This window comes from Curcuma longa, chromosome 4 (genome assembly GCF_044706935.1).
Source record: "Curcuma longa cultivar G26 ecotype Majalengka, Jawa Barat chromosome 4, ITB_CL_G26_1.1, whole genome shotgun sequence".
Taxonomy (NCBI): domain Eukaryota; kingdom Viridiplantae; phylum Streptophyta; class Magnoliopsida; order Zingiberales; family Zingiberaceae; genus Curcuma; species Curcuma longa.
Window position 1 is genome coordinate 20,918,889 of NC_133864.1, and position 15,813 is coordinate 20,934,701.

Sequence of the window (15,813 nt, forward strand, 5' to 3'; positions counted from 1 at the left end):
GCCGAGATCAGGAAAAGCCTTTTTAACAGATTGGGTTTAGCAAGGCCCATAATTGAACTCGAAAGTCATCTCTTCTACTGTTCTAACAGTCTTACGATCATCTATGAAAAAATAAATTAAAAAATTATAATTAACCACGACAGAGAAGAATATTACTCGACTTTGTCCTTTATCCTTTTCTACAAGTCTACTTCACCGTAACCAATTAACTATACCCCAAAGACGATTTAAAAGTCATCTCTGTCTTGGAAACCCAAGTCATCGACTAGAAATTAACCACAAATTCACTAATAGAACAAAAATAATAATCAATTGAAAAAACCATCGACTAAAAACTTTTTTACTTTTTATCAATTAACTCTCAAGTCGATTGAATTTTCTAATCGGCTACTAAGACTCACCTCCAGTTGACTGAACATTCTTTCTTCACTCAATTTATTTCTCTATAAGCCCACATAAAGTATCATAATCGAGCTTAGGATCTTTTGTTCCTCATTGAATTCGTCACTATGGTATCACTTTAAAGATAAAATCTCATGATACATTTCACTTATAATCTTTTATAGTTTTCTCGCCTCTAGTTCTTCGACTTCATCAATTCTCTTCAGTTTTTCAAATTCACTTATCGTCAAGCCTTTAATCCCTAAGACGCCCTAGAATTTACCTTACGTCAAACCCTCTGAACCTCTAAACTTGCTCTACTTGTCTAACGAGTTCACCTTGTTATAGGTTGTTAACTCATTGAGTCAACAACTACTCACATTTCTTATCATAGAGTCCACCTCGATGAAACAACTGATCGCTATAATTTAAAAAGGGAGTGAGTGTGAACGACACTGCAAGCCATGAACATGAAGCAACAAGGCTGACCTTTGTCACTCAAGTATGATCCATATGTATGAATGTTGAGCACAATCAAACACGGACTTTCACTATCTGAAGAATCTGAGCTTTCAAAGAATGCGACGTTGATTTCAGCAGATGTTTCTTTTGCCATTCGAAGGTACACAGTCTTCAAAGGCTAAAATGGATATCCAATTTCAGATGCCACTACTGAACGAACTTAAGATTACAATGTTGCAGCTTGTTGGCACCTGAGTTTTATTTCTAAACTATACAACACAACATCCTGGCCTAAAATCATCTTGATGATATGGACGAGTGCTGGATCAATCATTCAGTGTTGCTTTCTTCGGTTCTTAAATAGAAAGCAAGTCCATCAGAGCAAGGATGAATAGCAGCGTTATCTGGCAAAGTACAGGTACAATGTTTTTGATACAGAAAGCTTGTTACTGCAAACATACCAAAAAGATATTGTCAAAATTTTACACCTCATGTAGCCACAAAAAAAAATTGATGCATAAGCAAGATAACCTTTTAAAATAAAAAAATAAAAATAAAACAATGATAGTTTCCACCGTCGATTGACCTTAAAGGTGCAAATGACATTAGTTTATGCACAAAAAGGTCGTTAAATTTTATTTGTAATTTGTACAAAGTAAATCACTTTGTGAAAAAATAATAAATCAATACGAGCACTGCAATTTAATTGAAGATAGCTCTACCAGTGCACAAAACCAATTATGCAATAAGATCACTAGATCCATAAGATTCTACAATAACAACACTTTCATCTAGTCACGGAAGTATTTCAGTGTGACAACCTCCTATAATAATCTACATAAAATTGTATAATAGTAAACTAAAATTAGCTAAATCATATAAATCCCACTGTTCCACCTATAACACAAAAATAAATTCATCTAAATTATCCTAACGATTTGTCATGCAATAAATATTATTTAAATGAATGCATAAGAATTAGCAAAAGACACTAGTAGTAGTTACAAAGTGTTTTTGTGCAAAGACAGAATTTAAGACATTACAGGTAATTGAGTTGCATAGTGAATAAAGAGTAGCATCAATCTACAGGTACTGAGTCACATATAGAATCAAGAGTAGCATCAAATCCATGACCTATTAGAGTTACAGTAGACAATTTTTGTACGTCTATGTAGTAAATTTCTTGACTACTATGAGAATATTCAACAAATCAGGGATTGGGAAATTATCCGAAGTTGCATCATTTTCAAAGTGTTAATAACTCAAGTTTTGGTTAGCAATAACCATTGTGGAGATCAAGTTTTGATTAATACACTGAAGTATTTACTGAAGGCAGAGAAGACAATTAGTACAGCAATAAATGGAAAGACAATAATTCACTATTTCTAGATGAGTTCATGCTTAGATGAAAAATGAGCTTTGACATCCTTTTGCAAGAAGGTTTTATTCAGGATAATGCATTACTGGAGCAACACATGAAGATGGGTTCTCAGCACGAGCTACTATTATCATTATAAGAAAGTCAAGGGTTTAGCCAATTAGCGTTACAGTGGAACCAGCAATTGTGGAAAGTGCTCAGCAATGAAGAAAGGTTTTTCCAAGTAAAAAAATCAATAATTTCTAAATGAAAGAAACATAAGCGCCCTTTAATGATTTGATTAAGGTATGCTGGATAAAAGTGTTTTTCTACAAGAGACAAGAAGAACGAGAGAAGAAAGCATAACAAAGATGAGTGTGCTAATCATCTTCAGTGTGGATTATCTGTCAGTGTTACATCATCATTTGTCCTGAAGCACATATTAGTAACTATTTTTTGGGAAAGATTATCTCTGCATAAGAGAAACACAAAAGTAAATGAAGAATTGAAGCTATGTTGGAAATATAGGGTCAAACCAAAGGGCACAAACATCTCTATAACAAGATGGGAAAACAGAAGCAAAGATAGGCAAAAGTGTCAGATAAGGAGAGATTGAACCATGAAATGAAACATAATCACCATGACTAAACAAAATGATAGAGAAAACTGTGAAGAAACCCATCTACAATAACAGTCCACTGATAAGTTTGCCGCTCAGTGATTACAGCCTTTGTTCTAAACCACAACATGTAGATTTAAACTGAAAGAATTCTTGTAAAGTATTAAAACCAAAGAAGTCCAACATTCCCAATATCTGTTCACAAGATTCAACATCGATTGACACCAGGATGCTTTACCAACAAAGCATGATGAAGACAATAAGTCTTGGATCAGAGAAGGCCCCAACTAGAATAAGAGGCAGATAGCTAATACCACTGATTGAAGACACAAAATAGAGACAGATAGTTAACACCATGATTGAAGACTAATTATTTGTCACGTTGAACTTTTCAATGAACGAAAATGTATACCAGAGGACAAAAGTGAAGGAGCAGAATAAACCTTAGAAACAAGCCTCATGGAACGCCTAGGCAGAACAATAGCACCAGACAACATTTTCTTTGCTGAACTTCTGCTGTTTCTCAATTTCGTGACTGTCTCCTCACTCATGATTTCACTACAAACATGGTGCCTCTTAACATGGGGCTCCTTGGGATTCTCTAAGTTGTTAGATCTCTTAGTGTTGGCTGAGGTTGATAGGATTCTAGAGCATCTGCATGTTAAACCTCATTTTAATTGACTAGATGTTATGTGGAATATATATACAAATTGAGCTTTAATGAAGCAGAAGTTACTCTGAAGCATCCTTTTCCCCCATTGGTGTGCTATGACCCTGCTTCAAGAGGCACAGTTTAGCTAACAGACATGGAAACAGCCACTATCTTCTTCTGTGTACAAAATATAAAATATAGCAGCATGTTTTGCAATTCACTCCAGTATTAATGTTATACAATGAAGAATTCTTTTTACAGTTGTACTGGCTAGCAAGAGTGCATCATAATCCTTAGTACCATTATCCAAAATGAATTTGCAGATACTTTTAGATTTTTTTATGAAAAGCTAATCTAGGACGATTACTCATAATACTCCATTAAATTCTAAAGCTTTTATGTGATATGGATTTACAGATTTCTTCTGAAATCCTATAAACCTAACCGTATAAAAAGTAGTATATTTATTGTAAGAAAATATCAATTACCGATTCATCTTGAGACATAGATATTGGTTCCTCAGGAACCAAAGTTTCACAATTACTACATGATTGCTGACAGAAAGGAAGATCTGCTGTCCCCACTTCTGATTGTGCATCAGCCATTGGACTCTCTAGTATCATATGTCCACTATGTTGACAAGAATTTGACAACCTCCCATTAGAAGTTGCATTGTCTGGCTGCTCATTTATAAAACCTGTAAAGGACTCACATGCTCCCCCATGATTTTTTTGATGGACATAGTCAAGTGTGTCTATATTATCTGGTATTTCTTTCCTTGTTGTAAGGTTATCTTTGTCAGCAACATCAGATACTGTATTATATAGAGTTTCAACTTCGACGCCAACAAAGTTAACAGGTGCAGTTTCAGGAGTACAGTTGCCAACCGTAACAGGATTATCGACCCCATTGTCCATGTTAGAAACTGATTGAAGAGGTGTGACAGGTAGTGATGCATTGCTCCTGACCATTGCAAGTGAAACAATAGCAGATTCTTGCCCTTCAAGGGGGCATGATGCAATGTGGGATGCCAAGTGGTTTTGAACCGGGTATGCTGCACAGGAAGATGAAACTACCTGATTTTCCTCCAAAAATCCCAACAAACCAGCAGGGACAGTGCCTGATACTAAAACAGAAGATCCAGATGTCACCACAGTTGTATCTGGTGGATAAACCTCAGAATTGCAGTTCTCGCTGACAACAGAACTCAACGATGAATTTGTACAACCAGTGTTCTTCTCAACTTCAACGCCATTAAGGTTCATCCCAGTGTCAACTGATGGTGTAATTTCCATATGTTCATCAACTTCTGGTGAATTACTGATATATTCAGGAGGAGCCATTGACTCATGATATTTTGTATTCTGATGAACACAGACATTTTCTTTTAAGCTATTGATCAATTCCAGAGGGCTAGAATTCAAGTCAACAAATAAATCTATTCCACCTTCTGACATCACAAAAAATTGGAATGGAGGGCTTCTAGTAGAAATTTCATTGCCAGAAACAAGTCCACTTTCCATTGAGTACTCATGAGGTCTACTATGTCCACATGGAACAGCACCATGAATATACTTCTGCTCTGCATTACCAGGAAACAACTACGTGTTAGATTCATTTCTAACACCACATCCTTGCACCTCAATCAAGAAGTTGGTTCATTCTAATTTCTTGGGTTTCAGCAACCATATGAGATCTCATTCCCATGTTACACTATTGGGAAGTAGAACAACAAAAAACTTCCATACCTTTACTATTGGCAGGCCATAATGGGCACAAAACTTTTGTTACAGATTCTGGCTGCATGAAAACAGAACCCTTCATGTAAACTGAACACAGATAATGTCCTAAATGAATCACACAAGAAAAGGTCACATGGAAAGTATAACAATAAGATAGCTAATATGTACCTTCTCATTCATAATGCTGCCTGTGGGACCAGTAATTTCTTTCTTACTACCAAGCTGACAGAATAGTCGCCTGTCACCTGGAATTTCAATAACATCAATAGACCACGGATGCAACCAACCTTAGAACAATTATATCTTCCACATACTCCAAGTATGGTAATATTGATAAATAATGATACCTATTCACCGTATACTTCAAAGCTTGTTGGTTTTACCTGTGGTTAATTCATCAGGGCAATGGATTGTTTTCTTAATGATTGGTTCAGATGCAAATAGCCTCATAGAAGATCCATCCATGAAATTAACCGATTTCTCCAGTGAAGCTGCCAAAACAGCATTTCTTTTCTGCAAAAAGAAAAAGTTATAACAGCTATTGTACCACCTTCAATTTACAAATAGACTGCAACCAAGTTGAGAAATTATGGATAAATGTACTTCACTCTCTCGGATTCTACCTGAAAGTGTGAAACCAAAGATTTGGCCAATATAGCATGACTCTTATTTGCAGGAAGATCATGTTGTTTACACAATTGTTGAAGCTCCTTTCGTGACATTTTGAGATAGAAGTCTAAATTCTCTTGGAAACCCATGATCTCAAAGATTACAATTCAAAAGTCTCCAATAATCCTGTGTTTTTTTAATGTCAAACAGAAATAAAACAACAAAATCACATTGTGTTTAGGAAAAAAGGCATACACAAAAAATAAAGCAAATAAGTTGATAAATGTTTCCATAATCACACTGAGGAAAAAAGCAGAAGCACAAGAAATGACGTTCTGCTATCAGGCATGAGAAAATAACGTCAATATACGACCAAAAAGTAACATAAATGAGCACAAATATCACAGGATAAAAGTTACTCATCAATGTTCAAATGCATATTATCACACTCTTCATACCCTAATTCACATCTTTGATTGGCAAATTACATTGTTAGTTCTTTGTGTTAGGATATGTATATCTCATATATATGCTAGCAGAGGTATACATCACTATCATAATGTATACTAAGATAATTGTAATACTTTCAAACAAGAATTATAACACTAAGCACACATGCATAAAATATCTAAGAATGATAAGCAAAATAGATTATAATATCTACATAGGGAGAATTCAAGATAACTAAAAAATGCAAAAGGAACAAAAATAAGTCAAATAAGGTGTTCCTGTCTCGTTAGGATCTCAACAAAAGCTTAATGATTGCAATCTCACTAAGAGTGAGTTACCGAAAGGCCTAATGTCTCAATTAGACTACTTACAATGTACTCAACTTACCTTTAAACCAAATAATCATTGATAATGGTTTAAATCTTAATTCCCAGAGATATACTTATAATTCAAACTCTCTATAACCAAAAGAACATCCTCATCATCATATCCACATGGTCACTTGCGATTTTCCTCAACGAAGCTTTGATAATCAAAGCTCTATTACCACACTAAGGTCCATGTCAATGTCCCAATCACATATTAGATCACATCATCTCAATGCTTAGAACTCGTCACAATCTTCAATTGCAAAAACATCATATACATATTCATTATTATCCCTCCAGCTATAGCATACTTTAACCTTAGGAACATGCATAACCATCTCGAAGGCAACACATGCACTACATTGGTTGAACATCCCCTCACCTACATTACATGATTACAACCTATGTGGAACCAAGACACCACAATTAGAGGCACAATAACTCCTCTCTTTGATTGGAGCCCTCATCAACCAAGGCCTTGGATTGATCCAGAACTTAGCTGAACATATTCCTCCTGCATAAGGGTAGTGGATCCAATCTCAATTAAACAAAGGTCACTGTCCACAACATGAAAATCCTGCTCCAATCAAAAAGGGGGAGGGAATAAGGAAATCAAAGGTGGGAGATGGCTATAATTTGACATTATACCCAAATGCTGATCTTATATTCTACCTGTCTGCTTGATATAGAATACTCACTGCCTAAATTAGATGATATCGTGGAGCTTCAACGACCCCACAAAAACCTCTGTAATTACCGAACAAGAGGATGAGACCAGATTCTCAAACAAAGGACAAAAATGCATTAGGAGTATTTCTCAACTTACCAAACTATTGCTCAGTGAGGGGGTGTTGAAACATGAAAGGCTACTGTTTGACTAGGACCGTAAACGAATCAAGCTGAGCCAAACTTTGTGGTATTCAAGCTTATTTGATAAGGTAACCAAACCAAATCAAGCCGAACCTAAAATGAACCAAGCCGTTGAAATGGTTGTTCAAGCTTGGCTTGATTTTTTTTTAATGAGCTAGAACTTGGTTTAAGCTTGACTTGAGCTTGATTTGTTTAGATGTTATCGAGCTCTCAATTCAAACTTATTTGATTGTTTGAAACTTTTATATTTTTAAACTTTTTTGATTGGTTATTGAGATTGATAACACAAGTTTGTTTGTTCATTTTGAAAGTTTTTTTTATCTATTTACCATGTTGAAAAAAAAGTTTATGATGAACATAATTCACAAACTTTGTTCATGAACAGTTCAAAATCTCTATTCACGAACATTAACGAGTTGAACAAATATGTGTTCAAGTTTGTTCATTTAGTTTAACGAGTTGTTCAAACTTGTTCATTTAATTGACTTTGTGTGCATTGAACAAACTTAAAAAGCTCTTACCCAACTGAATACTAAATTTACTTATGAGCGTTTGGTTCCTTTAGCCCTATGTTTGAGCGCATAGGTATTCTCACACTGTAGTCTCTTGCTCACTCTCAGTTGACAGAAACGAAGCTGCAGCCTCGTCCCTGGACGAAGAACAGAAGAGAAACTGGGCAAGAGGTGTTCGGCTGGAAGGGCGGAGGCGATGCTACTCGAGGATAGGGAAGAAGAGGATATCGGCGTCGCTGCTCCCCGGCCAGAGAGGGGGAAGCGGAAGGTGGCATCAGCAAAGAGCGGTTTCTGCTTGGGAGAAAAGCGGTCGACGTCTGCTCGGCCAGAGGGGTGAATAATCGCCGTTCTCTCGACCGCCCGGAGAAGAAGCGAGACTGAAGGATCTGCTCGGGAAGTCTGGCCATAATCGACGCACAGGCCGCTTATCGAGGATCACAAGGGCAGCAACAAAGCAAAACATAGAGAAAACTACCACGAATCAAACCTAAGCCACCTCAGAGCTGCTCATCTCAATCGACCCGAAGCAATCAACAAACCCGAACACACAAAGATCCCACAGAAAGAGGAACAACGCGAAGAGGAGAAGAAAGGCAACGAAGCTTTGAAGAACAGTACCTCGTCGACGCTATCAGCCACCGGAGCTCCGTTCCTCAGCTGATCGAGGGAAGGAGGAAGCGAACAGAGGACTGTGAAGCGAGATCGAGTGATTCGTTTCGTTTTCCTTTCCCCCAATTGGGGTTCGAGAGAATCCAAACCCGCAGAAAACCGATCGGATCTTGTTTAACGGGCAGGCCCATTTAAATTATTACAACGGCCCACCAAGGTAATTGACGGTCACGATTGTGATGCGACTTCAAGAAGCAGGAACGGTCGAGATCCAACGATCTATGCCCGCACGTTCCTTTACCTCAGGAGCAACTGCTCATTTCTTCCACTGGAATTTAATCCATAAAATTCGAATAGTTGTTCGATTTAGTAGACAAACACGAAGATCATCTGCTAGAGAAGATCACATTTACAAGATATCAATCATTGTAAGTGTTTAATTATTTTTATAAGATAATATATAAATATTTATTCATCTATGTAGATCTATCAACAATAGTATCAAAGCGTGATATGTATGTTGGATCATGTACATGTTGAATTTTTTATACAGTAGGAATTATCTTTGCAATCTTCTTTAGGATCATCGTGAGCGATCGAATTACGCATGTACAATGTTGTTTTAGAGTTTGGGCATGGTCATTTTCTACCCATCCTTCAATTAAGACCTACTGTACTAGTATTGCTTCGGATTGCATTTTGTGAGCGCATGTTCATTTTTTTGCTCAGGCTTCAAATTTAAGCTACCGTACTATATATAATTGATTAGAGTAGTTAAACAGATCAATCCATATTGGAACTGATCAATTCATCATAAATCTATCATATGATTGGACGGATCAATCCACCAATTTGACGATTTAGAAAATCTTCAATCCAATTTAAGATGAATTGTGGGTTAGATGGATACATATCAAAAATTTAAAAAATATTAAAAATTTTAAATTTTGATTGTATTTTAAATGAGTTAAATTGAAATTTTTAAATTTAGATTACGATTTAGACGGATTAAGCCCGTTAGTATATTAAATTTTCTATTTTAATTTTAAATTTAAAAAAAAATTAAATTTTCTCATTCTACATATCAACTCAAACCCATCATGAGTTTACCTATGCAGATCGTGAATTTAGACGAGTCGATTCACTTGAACCCATTTTAAAATAGATAGATAAAATTTTAATTCAATTCACTTAAATTATTTAACAAATGAATCAATTTGATGAGTCCAATCAAAATTGGTGCCTCTACCGTTCATATAATGTTACATCAATTCATTGGATGTTCGGTTCGTTTTCTTCGAATTGAGACGAGTTCTATGATTTATCAAATAAGATATATGAATTTATTTACCATGTACTGTTCGTGATTTTTTTAAAAAATTCATGATTTATGTGGGAAAATCATAAACAGTGAATTACTATCCTGCAAGAAGAAAATGCACCGTAACTCTCGCAAGATACTGTCCATCTGGGAAATATATATATAAACAGTATCCTTAAGAAAAAAAATAAAAACACTTACACAAGTCGAATGATTCCACTTAGTAGATGCACTCGAGATTCGACTGATTCTATAGGATTCTTTAGTGATTACGTGGATATCAGATAGAGGAGAATTAAAAAAAAAAAAAGGTAAATATAATTATCGGATAAATTTTGAAGATTTCTTCATGAACCTAAAACTCGACCTCCTGCTCCGATTTTGATAAGCTCCCTGCAGCATGTGCCGACCTCCTGCTGTGATCTCGGCAGACTCCCTGTAGCATATGTCGACCTCCTACTTTGGTCTCGGCAAGCTCCCTGCAGCATGTGTTGACCTCCTACTTCGGTCTTCATAGGCTCGCAGCAGTATGTGCCGACCTCCTGCTTCAGTCTCGGCCTGTTTTCGCACATCAGTGTTGGGCCGAAGTTGCAATGATCGATGGGCAACCGTAACACCTGATTCTTATCCGGAGACATGGTCATCCCGCCCAATCTGGAAAACCTAGAACTGTTTCTACCAAAGAAGTAGGAACGTATTCTTAAAACATACCAAAACTAACGGAATCTTCCTAAAAAATTAGAACGGACATCTCAGAATATTTTTTAAACGGATGCTAATATTTCGAGGATCAACTACTATAAAAAGGTAACTCATGCCCATGGGTACAAGTACACACACATCAACTCTAACTTCCCCAAGTCATTAAACTCCTTCCTCACGCTGAACCCTAACTTGAGCGTCGGAGTGGCTTGCCGGGACTCACTCCCGGCGCTATTCTAACCCTCTTTTTTTGAGTATTTTGCAGGTCACTTTTTCTCTCTCCGCCACTTCCTCTTAGGAGCATGCACGTCGACAATCCTTGAACAGGTGTCTGAACCATCCACAGTGTATTGGCCGGAACATCGACAATTCAACCGAACTTACAGTCGAGTGCTGTTGAGTATTTTGGCACTCAGGAACACAACTGCCGAGTGGTTTGGTATGGCTGTCAAGTCGTATCGAGTGGTTTTGACACGAGGATATCGAATGAGACTCAGAATGACGAAATCGAGTCAGACTTAGACTCGACTAATAACACTCGGGTTCTGACTTCAGAGTTGACTAAATCCCACTAGGAATCAACACGCATAACTCGAACTCGGAATGTCAAGAAGGGATTCAACAAGTCGAGTGCATACCTAACATGTCGAGTGATTGTTCGGAATAACAATTCAAACTCAAATTAAACAACTTGGACTCGACTAGCTTACAAAGTCATCGAGATATACCTACTTAGATTTGACTTCAACTTGAAGAGTTTGTTTTTTATCGGACTGGGAGAAACGAAGTGTAGTAGTACTCGGGGTGCTCGAGAGGAATCGGTCACACTCTAACCACTCGAGATATGGCTTCTAGAGTCGATGATTAATTGATCAATCAACTGAATTATCTATCATCAGTCGGCTAGAGCTCCTAAAATCGAGAAAATTTGTTTTTCTTGATTGCTTATGTTCTATGTGTTGGTTCTATTTGAACGAGCTAGTTTTGTTATTAGTTAGTCAATTTTATATTAATTTTATTGATTTCAATTTTAGATGGCATGGTTGATATATACTATGACTTGTCGTGATGTGTTGTGAAATAAGCTAAGGGAGACTATCGAGGAGATAATATAAATCCTACTTATGGAGTCAGAGGACATATTAGGAGGCTTGATAAATTATTCTAGAGACTTAAGTAATAAGATTTTTCTATCCTCGATAATTACCAGATTTGAGCTCTAGTTTTTTAGAATTATTTATGATTATTTATGGTTTTATATTATATGTTAACATAGTATGTAACTATAAAAAAGTATGTTATGTGTTGACAACCTTGAAAATAGAATGTTATGTGTCAACAACATATTTATTACAAATGATTTATTCATTTATTTTGGAATATAATTAATCAATATTGGTTAGATTGGATCATACGAATGATGAGTGGAAATATTGTTATCACTTGATTTTGTATACTGACTCAGATTTGCATTGAATTAATAAAAAATTACATATATATAATTTACACTTAATAACTAAATAAAAATAATATATTTATTTATGATAAATTATGACTACTAAAAATATTATAGTTGAACTTAAAAAAGAAAGAAATTAAATGGGGATAATTTCAAAATATAGCATATCAAGATACGATATATTCTTAAGGAACAAGAAGTTCTAGATATTATCAATCAGGTTATAAAAGAACCTGTTGATGGTCTGACAGCATAACACATATGTGATATTGATGTCTATAAGGCATGGAAGAAAAAAGACTCTAGTGTTAAGGCTATATTGATTAGTTCAATAGTAGATTACATGGTTTATGAGTATAAGTCATTACCCTCTACTCATGTTATCTAGGTTGCCCTTAAAGAAAAGTATAGTGGAGTAAGTGTTGGTAAGCTTCGTCAGTTGATAATTAAATTTGACAGTTACAAAAAGAGCACAAATATCTCCATGGCCCAATATCCAAGAGAAATGACTAATATAATTCGAGAGTTATAAACTATTGATCATGAATTAATTGATAAACAACAGGTTTATGCAATAATCCGTTCCTTTTCTAATTTAATTGGGAGACGATGAAACAAAATCTAACACACATTGAAAGTATTAAGACTTTTACTGATGTCTCACGCCATGTTGAACTAGAAGTGGAGATAATTGAATCCATAAGGATTTCTATACAAGCTTTTGTAGCTAAAGTTCTGTTAGAACATTTGGATTTAAGAATAAGAAGAAATGGTTCAAGAAGGGAAAAGGAAAAGAAGTTGGTGTGTTATGTTGGACTTAAACAAGAAGCAATTCAAAGAGAATAAATATAGAAAGAAACCTAAAAGCAAACTGACTTGCTTTAACTGTGACAAGAAAGACCACTTCGCTCAAGAATATACTAAGCTGAAAAAGATATATCCATGTTTATCTTTCATTCATGAGCATTATATTGCTAGTACAGTGTTATTAATTGATTTTTATCCTTTGTGGATTATAGATTCAGAAGCAACAACCAATGTAACTCGTGAGCGAGCTACATTTGTGGAGTACCATTAGATACCAGCTAATAACAAATGGATATATGTAAGAAATAATGCAAGAATTGAAATCAAAGGAGTTGACACTTACAAACTTAACCTACGTCATGGACGCACTATGCTTTTACATGATATCATTTATGCTTGTGAGATTAGACGGAATTTAGTTTTTATTAATTGCCTTCTTGGATTGAGATATTGTATTAACTTTTACAACTAATGTGTGAAACTTCGAATTAACTCTATATTAATAGAATATGATTTTTAACGAATGATTTTATGGTTTTTGATGTATAACCAAATATTGATTATGTAATTAATGATTATTTTTCAAATATCGTCCTTGCTAGTGATGTCGATATTACTGATGAAGTTTGATATGCTAGATTAGGATATATTGGACAAGCACGAATAAATAAATTATCTAAAGAGGGCTTACTCTCCACTCATGCTAAAATAAATTTATCTCTGTGTGAGTATTATTTTGTTGAAAAATCAACTAAAAAATTATTTTGTAAGACTATTAGAACTAAATTATTATTATAATTAATTCATTTGGATATTTATGATTTGATGAATGTGAAAGTTAGACATGAAATTTTTTATTTTATTATATTTATTGATGATTTTATACATTTCGATCATGTGTATTTATTTTCAAATAGGAAATCATATTCTAATTCAAAATTTTTAATGTTTTTTTCCTGTAAACTTATTTTTAACAAATATTTTTAATAGAAAATCAAAGACTACCCTTAATAATCCATATATTTTAAAGAATACTCTCTCTTTGAAAAATACTCAGAATACATTGGTTTGAGAAAACAAGTTTCGATCAAAATTATATCATCTTGAGATAATATATTTTAAAGAATAATTATAAATAATTGTTTTTTCTACTTTTTTAAAAAAAAATATTTTACACTTAATAATTTAATTGAAAAAAATGATTTCTTTAATCAATTCTCTACTTTTTTTTTTAAATCTCGCCCAAGGCCATTTGTGTATTTATGTAATATTAAGTCTTTCTAAGAGAAGTGATGATCGATATGACCTATGAAATTAAGAGACTCTAGACAAAATGAATGGGAAAGGTCCATGGAAACTAGAGACAAGCTTAAGGTCAACCCAATGGATTTGACTTGCGTTCATGTCAAAGTATTCATGTTTTGCACGCTTCGACTATTTGGGCACACTGAAATCATTAACATGTGAACCCATCTCTCCTTGACATATATAGATCGCATCAAATTTTTTTCCTTAAAAAATATTTCTTTTTAAGTCTCGTATCGATATCGAAGAAAAGATTTCCTCAATCTTACCATCTCACGCACAATCATCTCTTTTCTATATTTCATCTCCATCGTATAAGAATCTTTCGACCCTTTCTCGATCGTGTTCATCATGTTCATCTTGTCTCGATGCTATTAGAGAATTCATGTATAAACTACCTAGTTATTAATTGATTATATGTATGATCTAATAAGATGGATCGTTAAAAGAAAATATTGTCCATTCCATAGTTTTGTTAGTATTTTTTTACTGATCACTATCAATAATCAATCATTTTTGAATATGTCATATTTTCTACAACTATATTGTTATGAAAATGATGGTTTTAATTTCAATTCTATTTTAAGAGTAAACAATTAATTGATTGTGTGTAAAAAAAATTAAATATCTACTACTTGTTTCCTACCTAATTAAATTTAAAAAATCAATTAACTCACAAGCTATAAAAATTAGGTCAATAGATAGCAAACCCAACCAAAGTGAGATATATTGAAATATTGTGGAAAACTTAATCTTAATGATAATGATGGAATGTTAAGTAAATGTTAATTGCACAAAAAGAAAACTCATGGAAAATTTTTAGAAGTTGTGACATTTTTGAAAATAACTTTGTCACTTTGTTAATTAGTTCTCTTGTCAAAATCATCTTGGTACCAACTATTGAACTTTGAATAAAAAATACTTGATCATGCTTGGTACGGAACTTATGAGTTGAGATCAGACAATTAGACCGTTGAAAGAATTGTGTTCACTCAAAAAATTAGGAAAATTCAATTAAATAAATCGCAATCGTTATAACTCATCCAATATTTACAAGGAAAGCATACAAAGAATCTAGCTATTGGTGCATGTGTGCTTGTATACTAAATTATCAATTTGCTTTTCGAATATGAAACATTTGTGCTTGCCATATGCATGAATCTAGGACATAGTGACCCACATAGAAGTATTTGGTCCCCGAATTACTTGATTGATTCAATCAATCATAGGAATATAAAGGTGGATGAGATCTTCATATTTTGTTCATGAAAGATCGCGCATAACTCATACAAACTTTTAGAATATTAGATCAATTTCAACTTTTGAACCGATGATTTCATGCATGACCAAACTCTCTATTATTTTTTTTACTTTTTAATATATTTTTAAAAATTTTTTGGTATGAGTAGATGGATGAGCTAAGATCTATTAGTCTAAAGTCAATCTAGATTGGATGATGATGTAGTGAATTAGGGTGCTAATTAATCTATTATAAGTCAAACAAATACCTACTTACTTTTGATGTTTTCACCATTATTAATTTACATAAATTATATGATCATTAGATTAATTACTTAAATGAGAATAA

The 15,813-nt window shown here is 34.3% G+C and overlaps 1 protein-coding gene across 6 annotated transcripts; it reads right to left on the minus strand.

Annotated features, from left to right (window-relative positions):
- Positions 1-951: 951 nt before the first annotated feature.
- LOC141825957 (uncharacterized) lies at positions 952-8,740 on the minus strand. 6 transcript variants are annotated; one of them, XM_074713220.1, is made up of 9 exons: positions 8,641-8,740; positions 5,837-6,008; positions 5,597-5,726; positions 5,382-5,458; positions 5,220-5,271; positions 3,960-5,053; positions 3,556-3,593; positions 3,263-3,473; positions 952-1,292 (listed from the first exon to the last, which is right to left on the minus strand). In XM_074713220.1, the coding sequence occupies exons 2-9, from the start codon at positions 5,969-5,971 to the stop codon at positions 1,290-1,292; spliced, it is 1,740 nt and encodes a 579-aa protein (XP_074569321.1). In that variant the 5' UTR covers positions 5,972-6,008; positions 8,641-8,740; the 3' UTR covers positions 952-1,289. The 6 variants fall into 6 exon arrangements, 4 of the variants coding, with proteins under 4 accessions (XP_074569321.1, XP_074569322.1, XP_074569319.1 ...); XM_074713218.1 differs by lacking the exon at positions 952-1,292 and having other exon boundaries at positions 3,182-3,473; XM_074713219.1 differs by lacking the exons at positions 952-1,292; positions 8,641-8,740 and adding an exon at positions 8,032-8,408 and having other exon boundaries at positions 3,182-3,473.
- Between the last annotated feature and the right edge of the window lie 7,073 nt (positions 8,741-15,813).